The 18,794-nt window shown below is 38.6% G+C and overlaps 2 protein-coding genes across 10 annotated transcripts in view; both read left to right on the forward strand.

Annotated features, from left to right (window-relative positions):
* Nucleotides 1-10,464, forward strand: part of LOC121945405 (uncharacterized protein C7orf31 homolog) — a 64,433-nt gene extending 53,969 nt beyond the window's left edge. For 2 of the 6 annotated variants that reach the window (XM_042489558.1, XM_042489561.1), the window contains exons 5-13: nucleotides 4,916-5,052; nucleotides 6,203-6,300; nucleotides 6,387-6,458; nucleotides 6,538-6,567; nucleotides 6,675-6,865; nucleotides 6,950-7,038; nucleotides 7,142-7,316; nucleotides 8,932-9,020; nucleotides 9,106-10,464. In XM_042489558.1, coding sequence (XP_042345492.1) covers nucleotides 6,218-6,300; nucleotides 6,387-6,458; nucleotides 6,538-6,567; nucleotides 6,675-6,865; nucleotides 6,950-7,038; nucleotides 7,142-7,316; nucleotides 8,932-9,020; nucleotides 9,106-10,020 — 1,644 coding nt within the window. In that variant the 5' untranslated portion in view covers nucleotides 4,916-5,052; nucleotides 6,203-6,217 and the 3' untranslated portion in view covers nucleotides 10,021-10,464. Of the gene's footprint in view, nucleotides 1-1,609; nucleotides 1,680-4,384; nucleotides 4,647-4,915; nucleotides 5,053-6,202; nucleotides 6,301-6,386; nucleotides 6,459-6,537; nucleotides 6,568-6,674; nucleotides 6,866-6,949; nucleotides 7,039-7,141; nucleotides 7,317-8,931; nucleotides 9,021-9,105 lie in introns of those variants that run through there. The other 4 variants (XM_042489562.1, XM_042489563.1, XM_042489559.1 and 1 more) reach the window with 4 other exon arrangements.
* Nucleotides 10,465-12,624: 2,160 nt separating this feature from the next.
* The window catches only part of osbpl3b (oxysterol binding protein-like 3b), a 36,940-nt gene continuing 30,770 nt past the window's right edge, over nucleotides 12,625-18,794 (forward strand). For 2 of the 4 annotated variants that reach the window (XM_042489206.1, XM_042489208.1), the window contains exon 1: nucleotides 12,625-12,806. The gene's annotated coding sequence lies outside the window, so the exon portion shown is untranslated. The remainder of the gene's footprint in view (nucleotides 12,807-18,794) is intronic. The other 2 variants (XM_042489205.1, XM_042489207.1) reach the window with 2 other exon arrangements.

Here is an 18,794-nt window from a genome sequence, read left to right on the forward strand (position 1 = left end):
ATCTTCTTATAATAATATCTATTTTGTTCCTGTCATGTCTAATTTGTGGATCTATTATAAATCTGAAATATAAGTCAGATTGCTCCAGTTTGGTCATCGTATTTTGAAAGTATGTACCGGAAGTAGCTGAACGCTGTCATGTTTGTATTTCCGTTAACTTAACTAATTTCTGTGCTGCAGTTCCAGAGTTTGTCCACAGGAGGGCAGTAAACAGCAGTGGTCACGTAATCTTCAGGTAAAACTTTAACTTCCTACTTGCGTTTAGCACAGAAAACCTACATTAAATACGAAATTAAATATAAATACAGGGACAGTAGTGCTTAAATAACTTCACTTGTGATTTCACTGTTTAAAAATGGTTTAAAACAAAGTACTTATTATTATTACTTACTGTTAGCATTATTGCTAACTCGACAGTGATAATCAGTGTAAGTATTTGTAATGTTCCCACAGAGAAATGCGGGGTTGTTTTCTCCAATTGAGACCACAGCAGAATAACTTACACATTGTTTTTCACACTATTTTCTGTTCTGTTTATGTCATGTGTGATTGCGTCAGTCTGGTCAATATATTTTGAAAGTATTTACCAGACATCGCTGTATGTGCTGCAGTTTTTCACTTTGGAGGGCAGTAAGAAGCCATACTCCCTGCCAACTAACAAGCGTTTTTTGCACAACAAAACTTAAATTAACCATAAAAATAGAATACGAATGCAGGGAAAAGAATGCTAAAATGTCTTCATCAGTTATTTTGTTGTTTTTAAAAAGTTTAAAGCAAATTACGATTTACTAAATAAAAAAATAATGTACCGCAGTTCCTCACTTTGTCCACAGGAGGGCAGTAAATTACCATGTTCCTTGTCAACTCCAAACTAGCATTTAGCAAACAAAATCAAATTAAATATTAAATGAAATATGAATACACGTACAAGAAGGCTAAAATTGCTTCTCATTTTTCAATATTAATTTTAATTAATTAATTTTAATTTTAATTATTACTTATGAATGTAGATCCTATTAGCATTAATACTAATTTGACTATAAATAGCTTTAATGATAATGCAAAATAATATTAATAATTACGCTTAATATTGATAATTTTAAAATAAATAAATAAAAGTTGTAAAACAAAATTAGTGTGCTGCAGTTCCCCACTTTGTCCACAGGAGGGCAGTTCAATGTCATCTCAAATTAGTATTAAACACAACAAAACAAAAATTAAATGAAATATAAATACAGGGACAAGAATGCCAAAATGACTTCTCCAGTAACTTTGTTGTTTTAAATAAAATCTTTACAACAAAGTATTAATGATTAAAACAGATACTGTTAGCAGTATGTTTACAGCTAATCATAGCCTGTACTTGAACAGGGGTAGCTTTATTGGTAATGCTAAACAATATCTCTGTTGATATTGGAGTTGTTCCCATAGACAAATGTTGAGATAAAAACTCTAATTGTGATCACTGGAGAATAATTTTCACGATCTTCCTATAATATCTGTTTTGTTCATGTCATGCCTGATTGCTGCAGTTTGGTCTGCGTATTTTGAAAATATTCACCGGAAGTAGTTGAACGCTGTCATGTTTGTATTGCCGTTACCTTGGCTAATTTCTGTGCTGCAGTTCCTGAGTTTGTCCACAGGAGGGCAGTAAACAGCAGTGGTCACGTAATCTTCAGGTAAAACTGCAACTTCCTACTAGCATTTAGCACAGAAAACCTACATTAAATACGAAATTAAATATAAATACAGTTACATTAGTGCTCAAATGACTTCACCAGTAATTTCACAGTTTAAAGAAGGTTTATAACAAAGTATTAATTATTAGTACAGACACTATTAGCATTATTGCTAACTTGACTGTGATAGTCAGTGTAAGTATTTGTAATGTTCCCACAGAGAGCTTTGGTTTAATTGAGATCACTACAGAATAACTTACACACTGTTTTTCATCATAGTTCCAGTGCTATTCATGTCATGTGTGATTGCCTCAGTTTGGTCACTGTACTTTGGAAGTATTTACCAGAAGTCGTGTCGTGATTATGTTTACGTTAGCAAAGCTAATTTAATGCGCTGCAGTTCCTTACTTTGGCCACAGGAGGGCTGTAAACAGCCGTGTTCCCTATCAACTAACAAGTGTTTAGCACAGCAAAACTTAAATTAAACATAAAAATAGAATATGAATACAGATACAAGAATGCTGAAATGTCTTCATCAGTAATTTTGTTGTTTAAAAATGAAAGTGTGGATAACTAATACCGATACTATTGGCAATAGTGCTAATCATAGATTGCATTTGGCTATAAATAGCTGTATATATGGGCCTAATGCTAAGCAGAATTAATAATCCATAATAATATTAGTATTTCCACAGAGAAATTTTTAGATAAAGACTTCTAAAGATGAAGATATAAAGGAAAATAACCAATGTTTCATTTTTGGTTTAGACAGAAAGGTGAATTAATTCATCAGTGTTTAAGAGGTTATTGAAGATGCAGCTATAAAAGCTACAGATTAAATCGAGATTAGATTTTTGTTGATGTGAATAACCCTGCAGGGGTTGAGCATTAACCTGCATGTGCACAATGAGTAAATATTATAGGAAAATCACAGCAGGCTGTGGTGCATTTATAATGCAGCAGCAAGGAAACGTAATCCGGAGAGCGGCTGCTCCGCTGGGGCAGAGCCGGGTAATTGGTTACTGGACTAAGCTTAGGCTGCTTGATGGGTCTTGGGTGTTTTGCTGAGACTTTGGACAGGGTCCTTGGGGAATCCCAATTAAAAAGCACAATGCAGAATGGGTCTTGTGAAAGCCAACAAACAAGGCAAACATTGCTGCTCGGAAAGCAGTCATGTCCAAAGACAGGCATCTGCATTGATTATACTGCAAATCTTTGCGGTGTGCTGAAAACTGATGTTTATACGCAGGTTTTCTCAATCAACTTCTCATTTAGGATCGCACATAATCAGAGTGTTTTCTGCTAAAGTTTTGGATATTTCACTTGAGAGATTTTGGTATCTCTTCCTGTTCTTTTCTCACTGGCTCAGTTAGGAAATGGTGAATTCACACACCTCTGTGCACCAACAGTTAAATCAGAATCTGATGACAGCTGCTTTTTGGTCACTGTGAATACAGTCTGATCAAATCATGCCCTCACAGTCCTGATGAAGTAGAATTGCTGATGGTTTAATTGTTTTTATTTTTTTTTGATAACATGCATTTATTTAATTTTTTTTTTTTTAATTTCAAGTTTTCATGCTTTCGTCATGTGGGTAGAGGTTGGCTCTATGGAGAAAATCAAATACCATATTATTTTATATTTCACTTTTTTATTTTCATATTTCAATATTGATAATGTAGGACTAATTATTGCTGCTTTCATAAGATATTTACACAATGAGATTTTTAAGAAATAATAATCAGCAGTGTTGATATAATCAATAAACAGTTGAAGACAAACAGAACAGTCTGGTAAATTAAAAAAAATACCCCACTCTACTGAAATGTAGCCTTTAAAACCAGGAAACGACAACACTTATGATATTACAATATTCATAACTAAGATGATATTCAGTCTTGTGTCATGACATTGATATAATATCGATATATTTCCCAGCTGCTGTCAGGCCTTCTGGGATCTCTTAGTAAAGTTCGGGATTATTTTGTTTCTCTTTTATTTCCCTCAGTGGGGGCTGACACAGTGAGGTTCCTTAATAGGGACAAAATGGAGTTTGAGGATTATATAAATCCTCTGATAAGAAGTTTTAGGGGAACTCTCTTAACACACTGTCACTGAAATCTATTTGCATTATGCTTACTTTTTGTCCTTTTTTACTTTTAGTTTACTTAGTTTTATGTGTGGTCTAAACCCATTAAGCAATAGACGTCCTTTAAATTTCTCCTCCAAGCTTTAGTCCTGTTATAGACTGGGATTTATCAGCTACATACAGGCCAATTTTAGACTATATTGTAAAATAATCATTAAATATCTTAAAATAAAACCTGTAAATGATTAACAAAAGTACTGCATACCCCCCGGTTTGTATTTTGAACGTTTATTTTTTTTGGTCATATACACAGATTCTGTTTACTCATTTATCGAGGCTAAGACTGGATTACTAAACTTTCACTTTCCAACCTCAAATAACTGAAATCTAAACAGTGAAAGACAAATAAATCTAGACAGCGAAACACAAATAGACATATAACAGACATTTCTTAAATGTCTTTTCAACAGTAAATTGCTCAGTGGGAAGCAAAGGTCTTATTCATGCAAGCTCAGTCATGGCAGAGTGCGAACACCACGGACCACCATAACGAACATGATGATCTTCAGACTGAAATCATATCCTAGATTGTTCTGACACTTTCTTTGAGCAGGTTTTGTGGCTTTGTCAAAGGCTGCCAGTCTGAATGTATAACTGTTTCTATGTTGCATAGGAATGGAGACAATGAAACACGACTCCTGTAACCAAACACCACACAGCTTGGATCTGGTGTCAGGTGTGCTGAGGCAGACCCAGCTCGATTTTCATTGCACCCCACGCTTAGGTGTATGAGTTCACCAAACTGTGAATGTGTAATATTATCAGATCCACACTTGATGACTGAATGACGGGCATCTGGAGCAGTGATTGCCCTCCAGGTATGAAAATATTGACATGGTTTGAAATAACAGCAAATCATGAACACACTTTTGTCACAACTGGACACGACAGGGACCAACATTATTTTCAGAAGTTTGAATTTTTCTGGTCTTATCAAACCAAATATGGGATGTTGTTTCAGTTTTCAGTCTTGCTAGAGCTTTTTAAACCACACCTCTGCTCACACACACTGTTCTGTGGGCTGGATTGGATGTCACTCACTCTGATCCTATTGTTTATTGTAACACCATCACTCTGTCTGTCCCAGGAATCCAAACCCACCTCGCTGGTCACTAGTGAAGACGGGGGAGTGCTGTCGTGTCGAAGAAAGCTTCAACGCTGCTTCCCATATTTACACCAGGAGAATAAAAAAGACCGCTTCCACTTTTCTGCCATTCACAAAAGGTACTGATTTCCTTGTTACCACTGCCTAGGTAAGTGAATATGACAGTGTTGTTTTTGTGATTCACTGATGTGTCACAAATCTTGTAACAGTTAAAACAGGTTGATTTACAGCACTAGTTAGTAGGATTCAGGGGGATATATTGGGAGAAATTATATGTAATATTATTAACTATGTTTTCATTTGTTTAAAATCACCTGAAAATTAAGACCGTTGTGTTTTCCTTACCTTACAATGAGCCATTTATATATACATATGCAGCGGGCCCTCTTCCCTGGAATACGCCTTGTTGTTTCTACAGTAGCCCAAAACACACAAACCAAACACTGAACCAACCTGTGTATTGTTAGTTTAAGCATATAAAGCTTAAAGTGGGACCTATTAGCAGCAACACTATCTTTAAATAGGCAGTAAATACAGTATTTGTCTATAGACAACCCCAGTGAGTCCCAAAACCTGCAACTGAATTATTATTTCTGCGCTTCTGGTTCTCTTGTCATAAGGTCAGTGGATCTTTTGGATGGGTTTTTGGCTAGAAAACTTAAATAAGGTCTGTGGTTAACACAAGCGTAAAAGACTTTTGAGTTTTGTTCTACGCTATAAAATATGTCATTAAATACCCCACTCTCAAACTCTGAAGCTTTTATGTGTCTTAAAAAAGGCCGTTGCTAACAAGTGGCTAAATTAGACTACAGGAAGTCATCATATCTAGCCATGTGAACACAACTTTGCAGCCTTGTAGCTGTGGTGATGTGAACATAGTGTAGTTCCTAGTAGCCTAACAATAGCTTTTCATTTCTGGCGATTACATTAATACTTTAAAAATCCTGTTTTGGTATTAATTTGTGAAGATAATTTTGCTGAACAAAACGTGTAAGTATCATAAACATTTTTAAAAAAGGGGAGGAATTTTAACCAAAACACTGTGGTGTAAAAGAACCAGGTCCAGGCACTCAGGATGGTTTGAAAAGCATAAAAGACCTTTAATTCAGACAATCCAGCAGATATAACATTCATGATATGTTGCTGTGAATTACATTTATTCATTTAAAAAAGCCTAACACTGATTGGCAGTTTTGACCACAGATTTAGCCTTATTCACTACTCCCTCCCTATATCACCCTGCCTTCACGCTCCTCTGTTCTGACTCAGAGCTCCAGCAGCCAGATGGAGCCCAAGTCCTCACTGAAGCACGACATCCCTCCTCATTTAAATGGACATTTAGGTTATGGAGCAGCCGTCATATCTGGGTGAGTGTAAAAACATTCTGCAAAGAAATAATAAATGTAATACATCAAATGTAGCCTAATAATAGATTTCTGTTTTACCTTAACAGGCACATCAGCAGTCAACACTATCACAACAATACAAGCAGGCAAAAAAGTAAAGTTCGTCTCAATGACCAGCTGTGAGTAGCCATTGATAATCTTTGATATAGTCATTATTAATGTGAATGACAACATTCACAATTCTGTCTCTTTTCTCAGCATACCAAAACCAACTGATATAAATATGGCGTGAGTACTTTCTGATTGTTAGACTGATTTAAACACCTGTTTTTATGGTTTCTTGTGACTCAAATTTTAATTATCTTCTTCATTTCATTTCCTGGCACCTCTAACAGGGAGAAAATGATAAAGACTGCAACTCCAAAAGAGCATCCCTATGCGTCTCACATCTCCAAGTTTGCGATGTTCCCATCCTTCTGCTCCCCAGATGATCCTGAAACAGGAGTCAGAGCTGCCTCTCAAACTTACTTCAACCAGCTCATCCCTTATAGTGCGCCGGACGTCACTCTGCTGAGCAAAACTATAGGTGAGATTATAGATATTATAGTGAAGGAGACAATAAAATAGAGGTTTTCAGAGAGGTTTCAGATGGCTTCATCTCCATGTGCAGGTAGTCCATACAGACATGAGGTCTTGAGGACACCCATGAAAACCAGGAAGAAAGCTGTTATGTGGACTGGAGAACACGGCTTCTTGGATGTAAGTAATGAAATATGGCTTCACATTACCATTAAGGTTATCCAATGCATCAAATCACAATTGATCTGATCATTTTCTAAATTCACAAATGTTCTTCCTCCAGCATACAAAGCCACTGAAGGGAGACAACCAAGTTTTCTACCCCACTCCTCCAAAGACAGTGCTGCCCAACCCTAAACTTCGTGACTGGGATTTGTCGTTATCTGAACGGACTAGCAACATGCTGAAAAATTTGGAAAGGTCACTCTGGATCACCTCCTACCAAATGCACCACACAGGTAAAGTAGCCTAAAAATAAACTAATATGTTAGGGACTGTACACAAGTTATAGGGGTAAGGTGTTGACCTGAATCTTCACAGATGCAGTATATCCCTAAAATGTTCAAGAAAGTTTCCTGCATGGGGTCATGTGTGAGTGGGCGCCGGGATCAGTATTCACAGAAATCTGTACTGCCAATTTCCTGTCTCAAGATATGAGCTGTTTTCTCATGAACTCCGAACAACGTCCGGAGAATCAGATCCAGAAACTGTCCAGAGTTTTCCTTTCACACTTTTAGCACACAAGAGGGGATTGTCCATTTCAGATGTGTTCTCACCTAATGAAAATAGTCCATTGTGTGAGTGAGGTGAGGGGCGGCATCTGAGTAGTGCTGTAGTAGTAGTGAGTATCTGCATTACCTCCAGGTAATGTCAAGATAATTCCAGCTTTGCAGTGCATGTGTAAAAGGGGCTGTGATAATATTTCAGGGAAAATGCCAGTACAGCTGTGTTGTGAAAGAACATAGTCACTCTGCAGTGACAGGCATGTAAAGGGCTATGTCCATCTGATAAAAAGATGCTTTCACATGGAGCGAGCAAACTAATCACAAGACTCCACTGATGACATATTGAATCTTAAACTTGTTTTTGGTTTAGCTTTGGTTGTAAATCATTACTTGTCTTGCAAACTTGTTGAATATTCAATGCATTGCAAGAGCATTAGCACTGGACAAAAACAGCACCTCACCCATGATGTTCCTGAAAATATAAAAGATGCCTTCCATCGTGTATGTGTACATCCGGCCTTGCCCTCCATCTTTTTCTTCTTCTGTTGAGTTTTATGGCAGTTTGCATCCATGAGTGTTGCAGTATTGTCATGTGAGAAACAGTTCCTAGCCCCATTGTTTCCATCATTGCCACGGCATGAATGAAAAGGCACAAGATGGAAATGTTATTGAATGTAGTGCACGTGTGAATACTGAAAATCACTAGCGGTGCCTGTGAGGTTATCCAAGTAATAGTCCGGAACTATATGTGAAAGAAGCTTTAGATTTAAGGTTATTTTTGGGGCTTTTTTGCCTTTAATGGACAGGACAGTTTAAGCGTGACGGGGGAGAGAGAGAGGGGGCGACATACAGCAAAGGGCTGAGGCCAGAATCGAACCTGTGGCCGCTGCGGACAGGAAACAACCTCTGTATGTGGGGTGCCGCTCTATCCACTGAGCCACCAGGCGCCCCAGAAGCTTTAGATTTAGAAACAGGACTATTGTTCTCTTCAAATGGTGAAGGAAATCTTGATGAACCATAACTAACATGCAAGTCGTCCTTATTGCAGTTGAAGACTGAAATGAAATTTAATCCATCCCCTGCTCTGTCAAAAAAAAAAAAATTAGACTACCATTCATTGGCCAAAAAATGACCCTCTTTTTCTCTTTTCTCTCATCCCCAATGATTTTTTTGTATAGTCCCTCATCAGGAAGCTGAAAAAGCATGTATAAGAACAAAAGCCACATTTTGTTATTAGTAATGATGTGAACCTGTGTGTGCTACATTGCAAAGTAATAATTCAGGATAGCCATAATTCTAACATCAAAAATCATTTATTCTTTATTTGGTTTTTAAATTTTTTTTTCAGGATCAGGTCCAGCGAATCCTCTTAAGATAGATAACTTTAAGGAAAAAATCAGCGACATTCCTGGGGCAAATCCATGTACTGCACCACTGGTAAAATCCATGAAAACATTGTACCTTTTTTACAGCAACATTTACAGTGTGCAACACTAATCCTGTTAAATTCCTTTGCCTACAGAGTGAGAAGTCCTTTCCTGTGTTTGTTCCCTCTAAACCCAGAGGAGGATGCAGAAGAAGACAGGGGAGCACCTGCTGTCCTGCTGCTACTGAACTCCCAAATCTCTCTATAGCTCCAGACCAAGGTACTGCTTCAGCTACTATGAACCAACACAGGCCACAAGAGATCACAGCTCGAAGTAATAAGGCACCATATCCAAACCAAAGAGGTCATAGTCTATCAAAGTATAGCTCTGGCTCCACAGAGGCACAGAGCGCTGAGCTGTCCCAGGAGGTCTTACACAAACAACAAACTGAGAGCAAAAGCTCTGCATATGGGGGCAGGAAGAGAGAAAACTGCCGAGTCCATTTTAATGTAAGTTCGATGCAAGCATCTATGTCACAGAGCAGCCAAGAGGCTAACGCTACCACAGAGCGACCCCTGGACGTGAACAACTACCCACTTTCCCAGGAAGAGATGGAGGTCAACAGGGAGAAAAGCCTGTGCGTAAAGGATGAACCAAGGAGCAAAAAGGAGTATTTTAATGCTGGAAGAAATCTATCTAGCATTAGTCAGTCAGCCATGGCCAAAGACCTGGCAGGTAGTGAATCACATGCTGAGTTATCATCAAGGGCCACTTCAGAGCAGGAGAAACTGGCAAAGAGCAGAGAGCTGCCACACAGTATCTGTAACCCCTGCATTCTGCCGAGGCCCCCTGTCCTGCCTGGCCTTCCCTCAGGGGACAGAGTTGCGACTGTGGGTGGAGAACACGCAGCTCTTTGCCTCCGAGACATTCAAAATTCATTCAGTAAGTCAAAGGCTCATCACGACTTTAACAGCTCCATCACACATGCTGCTGTGAACCTCAGGGATAATGTAGTCACCGGGAAAAAACACAACTTCTATGGCATAAACAGTTACTACCTGCATGGATAACCTAATCAATGGACTTGCACTGGTATAGCATCTCTCATAGCCCTTTTACACTATGTGCAACATTCACCCATTCACACACATAGTGGCCGAGGCTACCAGTACAAGGTGCCACCTGCTACTCAAATGAAAACATTCACTTGCACTTAGTGGACCATTAGTGGACAAACCACTCTAACGCCTGAGTCACAGCCGCCCCATTATAGATAATAGTCATAATGATTTGAATCTTAGAAGCAAGAATATACCTCAAACTTAAACTGAATACTTTAAAGTCAGACTTTAAAGTTGAAACAGACATTGTTTTTAGGATTGCATAGTGAAAGTGATGCTTATTAGGAACCAGTCTAAATGCTGATGATGTAGTTATTCTGTAGCCATTACACTGTACAATCAATATTTACTTCAGACGTTAAAGCAAAACATTTTTCTATTTCCACTTTTATTACCACAGAGTTCATAGTATTGAATTATTTTACTTTAAAAATTATTTGTCTGACTTTGTGTGCTCTGAATTTCCAGAAGATAATCTAAAATGATGATGTTTAAAAATTAGATTTCAAGGTTTAGAATTTAAATTGTAATACGTCTCAGGTAGAAACTTCAAGTGTCTAATATTTAAAGGATTGCACAGTTGCTAGTTCATTGCTTGTTCTGATAAAAAAAAAAAAGGTCAAAAATGCAGTTAGTCTAACTAGATTGGTCAAATTCACAGGAATCAATCAGACTTCTGATGTTCAAGTTTGAATTTTTCAACATGAATTTGGCTTATTTTTAATTTCTAAATTAGAATTTGAGAAACTTGATTATGGACATTTAAGTTTCTAAAAGAATTTGTTAAAAAAGAAAATAGAGAGAGACAAGTAAAACAAAAACAAAAATCAAAGAAGAGACCCACAAAAGTTTAAACACTTACATTCTTTTAAATGGCAGTAAAAGTAAAATATTTGAGTGCAAACAATTCAAAGGTGTTTCAGTTTCATCATTATGTAAATGGTTACGGTTCTGGATAACATGTTCAATTGCTTCTAAGATTCAGTTATTATGTCTATAATATTCTTTTATAATATTCATAATGGAAACTGATTGGCACAGAAACAGAGTGACAATGAAGGCTTTCCAATTTCTCATATGCTCACAATAAATACAAAATATTTGTGTTCCAGCAGCCTTCCAGGTTGTTTATTTAACGCAGTACTTTCGCAATATTTTGTAGTAAACAGTCAATTTGCAGCCCATTGTCAATTGGCTCTTTTCTTCTGAGCATTTAATTTGCAATATTCATTAGAGCGGATGTATTATAGAATAATGGTCTTATATAAGGCTCCCATAAGCCACGGCTGATTGCAAGGGTGAAATAAAAGGAACAGCCTTCAAAGCTCACTTCTGAGCTCAGCCTGCCTGCACAGTCCACACAGAGAGAATATTCAGCGGCTGTAAATTCATAATGCTGGACAGATTAATAGTTTGGTCTTTACTGCAACCTTTCTAATTTTACAGAAGAGAAAACTTGTATGAAGATGATTTTTCCCCCTCCCAAATGTCACACAGAGTTCACCACAGAGCATTGTGTTGGCTGAGTTATTGAACCAACCTCTGTGTGTCGTCGGTGCTGCAGTAACCTTCCAGCTTGCCACTGTGAAAGGAAAAATGCCTTTCTCACGCATAATCTGTAGCAGTCAGGACTCTGAGTGAAAGGTTTCTTTTTGTGATAGAAAGTCCTTGAGCAACAGCTCGCAGCCTTGTGTGATATAACAGCCTCATTCAGACTTTCAGAAAAAAAAAAACTATGATAATGGCTCTCACAGCAAAATGAACCAGCACAGTTTTCTTCCTTAATATTGTAGACATGTTGTAAAGCTGTTCCTAACCATGAAATGATTGGCATTGTTGTAATTGTTGCTTTTGTTTGTTTATTTATTTTTTTGCCATTGTGCATGCACAACAAAACCTGCACTTATATCACATCTTAAGTCATAGCATTTCATGCTTCATTCACTAGGGATATGCAAATTATTTTTCTTTTTTTTTAAAATTAGAATGTGTTTGTAAAACAAAGATGCTTTTTAAAAATTTAATATTTCTTATGTCATCAGCACGACTAAAAAGCTGTGATTCAGCACTATGTCCAGCAGGTGGCGGTATATTATCAATATTGATATCAAGTTCTGCCATTTATCATTCTGACTTCATTTTCCTTTTTTCTGATAATAGTTATCATGTCATTTTTATGAGTTTTACACCATTCCTACTATCTCATTCCGTTTGCAAAACCTGAAAACAGTAATTGCGCTACTTATCTGCAAGTTAGTCCAGGAACGTAAATACAACTGCATTTAATCAAAAATTTAAACACACACACACACACACACACACACACACACACAATTAAATGACTCACTTGCGAAGTGATGAGTTTGACCGTGTGTTGTCCTTTTGGGGTCCTCTGCAATACGTCACGGAAATAGGCGATGCTGTCAATGACACAAACCCCGCCCCCTGTAAAGTGACGCAGGGCTCTGTCCTACATTTTAATTGGAGCAGGCTTCAGTCAGTCACGCGCCCCTGGCCTCCTACATACAGCGGTGGAGAAATTGATGCTTCTCAGAGTGGGGCTGGACGGTGCATGTGTGTACATGCTAGTGTGGAGACGGCAGGCTGTGTGTTTGAGGCTGTAGTTTGAGTATCTCTTCTTTGGCCGTGTTATCTCTATTTTGGGTGAGATAAACCGAATATCTCAAGTAACTCTGTCCTCATCACCTGAAATTCAAGTCCGTAACTCTGTCAAGGTGAGTGCGTTTTTTTTTCTCTTTGATAAGTGAAATTCAGTTTCCTTTTGCTGTATCCTTTTTGTCAAATTATGTCAGTCGAATAAGTCATTTAAAAGTTGATTGCAGTGTTTGTTTTCTTGCTCTTTGAGGCAGCATCAGACATTTCTCAAACAGCTAGGCCTTAAAAAATTCAGAGCGCTCTTGTAAAAGCTTCAAAGTGAAAACAGCCCACAGTAAACTACATCAGGCACCGAGTTAAGCTCTCTTGTTGGGTTCTCCAATCAGTCAATCTCTCCCAATTTTCCTGTTGTGATCACAACATGTGATTCATACAACAAACACCAATAGATTCTTGTTGTCTCCATGGTAACTCCGAGCACCTATTCCTCTTTTTCTAGACAAGTAAAGACAAGTTGTGGAGGATAAGTCCACTAGTTTCCAGATGAATCAATACACAGCATAACAGTAGCAAGCTAACCCAGTCGCAAGCCAGAAGTATGAATAATGTGCCCTCGTGTATGAGTGGCTGCATCTCTAATGCTGAGTGAAAGTGGATGTAGGTGTGACAGTGAGTGCAGATAGGATCCATTTTCAGATTTAATCAGAGTTTAAGCTCAGCAGCTCACTCACTAGACAGCAGTGATGTAGTGGAGGGTACACACAGGTATATGGGGTATACCCACCACAGTATACCCACTGATCAGCCGAAAATAGTTAGAATATATAGGAGAGTACACCCACATCCTCCTCAGTAACATTGGTCTACCTAGTGGTACACCCACCTCAACTGCCACTTCACCACTGCTAGACAGTATTTGGGGCAAAAACATAAATATGGAGGATTTCACAGTATATTTGTCACTAAGAACATGGCAGACGTGAGAGAATATGTATGCCATCTATCAGCCCACACCCTGATAATTACAATTCAGTGTAAATCCACCCTAGTGATTATCATGCTGAATATGGGCTTTATTCCAAAACTTTGTTGTCAAATGTCTGATAATACTAAAAAGATCGGTTTAGTCAAAGCTGTTTTGTTTGGTACTGTGGTGCATTTGTGGAGTAGCTACAGTATAATTTTAGGACTAACAGGATTTTCTTGGCTCTGTTGAGTGTTGTGTCAACAGTGCAACACAGGAGGCTTTTCAGAGAGTGCTTGTGTGTGTTGGAACATGTATGGGGCTCAAGAGGGGCCACTGAGAGTTTCTGTAAAAATATCTGACGTGGCATGGATTGGAGTAAAGAGGATGCTGCAAATTCTGCCTCATATTTATAAACAGGTGAAGGACAAATCACAAACAGTGGAGCCTTTGCCCCTTAATTATTACTTGGTCAATTTCAGCATATGGACGACCTCTCTTTTTCTACTGTGTCAGCTATGATTACTAGGCTCAAAGGATTGTTTGTTGCCCAGTATGTTATTTTTACGGCTCCTGGGGTTTTTCGTTCCTATCACACCCAGGTCAGTAATTGCAGTCAAACGCAGGGAGACTCTGACGGAGAGGAATCAATAGAATCTGTGGAATGCAGCAGCACGAAAGTAAAAAAAAAAAAAACGTCTTTGTGCAAGACATATATTTAAAACAGCAGTGGAGCATTTCATGAGGTCACCTCTATGATAATTTCAGCTTTCCCCCAGTGCTGAGCTGAATCTTTGAATAAAGGTGCACTACCAATAATTTATTCAGTTAAAGTTTTTGTAGTGACCTGTGCAGCAAAAGAAAAAATATTCTTTTTAAACAACAAGTAAATAATGCAGGAAGTGGATAAATAGAAGTAGCAGAGCAGCTGCTGTGAGCAGCATATCGTGCGTGTGGCAGGTGTTGCCACTTCTTGCGTAGGTGGTTAGGCCTCTATAAATAATTCATGCGGTTTCGCATGTAAACAGGTAGATGTGGTTTTAGACCACAGATAAAGTTATGAACCATGTTTGCTCTTTCTTACATTTTACTTAGGCAGTTTTTGTTTAGAGCAGTTTGTTCCATATAGTTTAATATCTCAAGAACTAAAAGCATGAAATTACAAAAACATTAGAGTTTCACTTTTAGTGAATAAATAACATAATCAGTGTCCTGATATTACATAATTTCATCTGTCTGGTTGTTTTGCAGTCAGAGTGATTTGGACCATCTCATTAGCGACATGTTTTTTTAATGGCAGGTTGCTGCTCTTGTCTCCAGCCTCCTCCAGGCATCAGAGAGGCTGAAGGAAGCTGTTTTCACAACTCTCTTAGATTTCAGATCAGATATCAACATGAAATTTTAACAAAGGCAGCACTGGCAGATACTTTTAACTAAAACAATAACAGATGCCCGAACCCGTCCATACGGCCTTGATCATTCGCTTGGTTTGGCTGAATTATTCAAAATGTTCACCAACTTACACGATGGCAGCTCTGAGTAATATTTTCAATTTATCTTCACTCATTTTTACATTTGGACAAAGGGTCAGTGGTGAGCCAGTATTGACTTGCAAATGTCATTTTTTTACACTACATAAATCCTCTCAGCTAATACCTAGTTGTATACATTTGTAAAGACTGTGATTGCTATTACTTTGTTTTGAAAACTATTAAATGTATTTTTTTAAATTATCGATGTTCCTGACAGCCACTTGTCGACCATCATTGTCAGATTGTGACCAGAGCTACCTCTGTTCAAATTCTGCCAACAACAGTTTGTTTCAGTCCGCAAAGGATCAACTAAATTCAACCTCCGCTTGTTGACACAACAGTGGCAGTATCATATTTCACAGAGAGAGACAGTTTCATCTGAAGTGATTTAAAACTAGAACATTTATATATAATAATGTTGTGCACCACAAAATACAAGTCAGTCCAGAAACAGTCCAGGTGTCTAATTGGTTCACCCAACACATCACATCCCAGGTCAGCACCTCATACATCTGGGGTCAGAGATTCTAGACCAGAATACTCAGTTTGCCATGCTCAGGGGCCACTTTTGCTGAATGACAGGAGGCCAGGGGCCAGCTGATAAACAAACAGGAATGATATTTATCATCATGTATTGTAAATGAAATGCCTGTTTTCCACTTTTCTACATTTGCTGTCCTCACTCATCTTTGCCAAAAGGCAAAACCAGTTGCAGCACAACTCAGGTGTACGCAGGGGTGTTTCTAGGATTTTAGATGTCACCATAAAGTGCTTTTTAAAGTGTTCAAAGCTATATTTTTATTATTTATGTATTCACCAAAGTATAACAAATACATTTTCGTGTGGAAAAAATATATTTTCATTGTGCAGGCCACCAAGTACCCTATATGGCCAATGGAGCCGAAAGTTGAGCATCACTTTTGTAGACTGTGAACATTTCATGCAGCATTTGATAGATATCCAGTGCTGTTTTCTGAGGGTTATCTAGCATTGTAAGTCATTCAAGAGGCATGGCTCCCAGGATGATTAATATCTGTCTGTCAGTCAATACACCACTTTGATCCAGACAACTCAACAGCTGCTGGGTAGATTGCCATGAGATGAACCTTTGTGTTAGTGCTAAATAGTAAACATTAGCATGCTAACAGGATAAACTAAGATGTTGAACCTTGTAAATACAACCTGTTAACACTGTCACTGTGAGTGTGTTAGCATGCTCATTAAAGCAGCATATGGTTTAAGGCGCCACTGTGCCTAGGGACAGCCTCGCAGAGCGGCTAGCATGACTGTAGACTTTTAGCCTTGTTGGTATACAGTGACAGCTTTCATCACTTCATTGCATCTGCATTAGTATAAAGAAAAATTAATTAAAAACTTTAAGAACCACAATGTTCATGATGATTCAGTCAATAAAGTCAACCCAAAAATAAGTGGTGTTGTTGTTGTTATCATCTAGTGAAAATGTCACTCTGGGGTTATACGTTTCTTCTACTTAACAGTAAATGAGATCAGGCCAGCTTTAAAGATTTGAGGACATGACACTACATTTTAAAAACACACCGTGCAAATGTTGCCCTCAAAAATACACATGCAGTCAAACCACTAAAACACAAGCTTGTCAGCCATAGTTTGAGTCACTTTTTGTTGCTGTGACACTCTATCCTCTGTGATAAACTGTGACAGGCAGAGAGTCATGCTGTGATTTCACCCATACTCCACTCCACAGTTTAGGTATGAAGTAAATCTCTCAAGATGTGGTACTCTTCTCAGTCGGACAATTTATCTCTGTCTGTCCATAAATGGAAGGTAATGGAAGACGATGCCACGTCTAAATATATCTGCACTCGAAGGACTTAGAGATTGCTTATGGCAGTGCAGATGTTCTTTCCAGTTTTTGTGATATCTTGTTTTTAGGCCTATCTTTCCCCATTGTTATGAGGAAGGATTGGCATGCTTAAAATGACAAGGACCCTGTCAATGTCATCATCGTCTCCTCTGGGTCAACACCTCTGAATTATCGTGATGATTGAGGTAAAGATGCTGCTGATGTATCCTGGTAAGAGCAGTGGTTGGGTGGGTGATAAGCAGTGTAATCTTTAATTTCGAAAAGCAACAGCTGGATCGCTCTGTCACGCAGGTTGTTGCGCGTGATGTAGAGTAGAGCACATTTACCTTTTTCCCCATCCTTTTGTCAGTGAGCTAAGCTGTGACAACATTGTGCGTCCTAATGAGCTGGTGTTGAGTTATGAGGCTGTCAGGCTCACTCACACTGTGAAAAAAACAAAGGAGAGGCCCTCTGCCTCACTCGCAGGCATGAGAAAGAACTAGATTTAGAGAGAGAGGGTGGATGAGGATGTTTGAGGGAGGGAGCGCATCAAGGATGTGGTTGATTAACAGGATGCGTTTGTGAGAGTGCATGATTTAAAGCCTGCATGTCAGAGAGTAGAAGGCATGAATGAAAAGACGTCTTATGCTGCAGGAAGTTCTTAAGGAGGGACTCTATCTGTCTCTTCCTCATTATTACAATCATAACTCTGCAAGCATTTTCTCCAGGGGTGAATATGATGAGTAGAGAAGGCTTCACATTCCATTTCATCCCGATAAAAATGTAAGATCGCTGAGAGTGAAGACAGACGTGTGCGCTTTAAGTGTAGCAGCATGAGCCCGGTTTTTGGAGTGGGTCCTTCTGGCCATGGCAACCTTTTACCACGATGCCTTAAGCAGATCGGAGGCATATGTTGCCATCTGTGTGTCTCTTTCAGAGAAGGTGTGGCAGTAGGCTACACGCAGACTTGGGTTGGCAAACGTGCTTGGTCGAGAGATGTAATAAATAATAGATCTCGTGCTGGGATGAAGCCAGTTTTGTCTCTGTGTCAATTATCTGGGCTAATGGCTTGCTGGATACTGCCATGCTGACCTGTGATATTGCTGACTATTTTTTAAGAAAGAAAATCATATCGACTCAGCAGTGCCCTGGTTCTGCAGATGGATTTCAGAAGAGTACTTTGCCTTGCTCCCAGCTACACTTTTCAGATCTTTTTGGGGAAGGAGATAGGGCAGAACAGAAGTAATGTTCGGAGATGGTACTGCGCCTGATAACAGTGACAATCTTTCACAAGAGAGAAAGGAGAGACTTTCAGGACTGCAATTGCACTTGCAAAGTGTTCTGCTCACCAGGATAACTCTTCAAACTTAAACGTGTAAAACTCTGACTCAGACAGCAGGGACACTCCTGCTCATCAGCTGATGAAGGACCTTATCATCACATTAGATTTGAATGACACAACAATGCATTCAGATTTTGATTGCCTGTCTTCCTCTCTTAAGTGGTCCCCAATCAGAGCCCAGATACTGTTGTTGATGGTGTCATCCTCATTTCATGAAGATTGCATACTAAGAGTGAGACACCATTGATGAGAGCATGAAGAGAGTGCTCAAACATCTGCATTTAAAGAAATGAGTTTGCATGTTCATTCAGTGAAGTATTCAGTGTGCATTATGACTCATTTTCAAGTGCTCCAGCAAAGTTTCTGAAAATAAAAACTCAAAGTTGAATGTTAGTAAGTTTGAAATACCTTAAATTTTAATGCTGTAATATGATGTTTTGAGAA

This window comes from Plectropomus leopardus, chromosome 7, assembly GCF_008729295.1.
Source record: "Plectropomus leopardus isolate mb chromosome 7, YSFRI_Pleo_2.0, whole genome shotgun sequence".
Lineage (NCBI taxonomy): Eukaryota > Metazoa > Chordata > Actinopteri > Perciformes > Serranidae > Plectropomus > Plectropomus leopardus.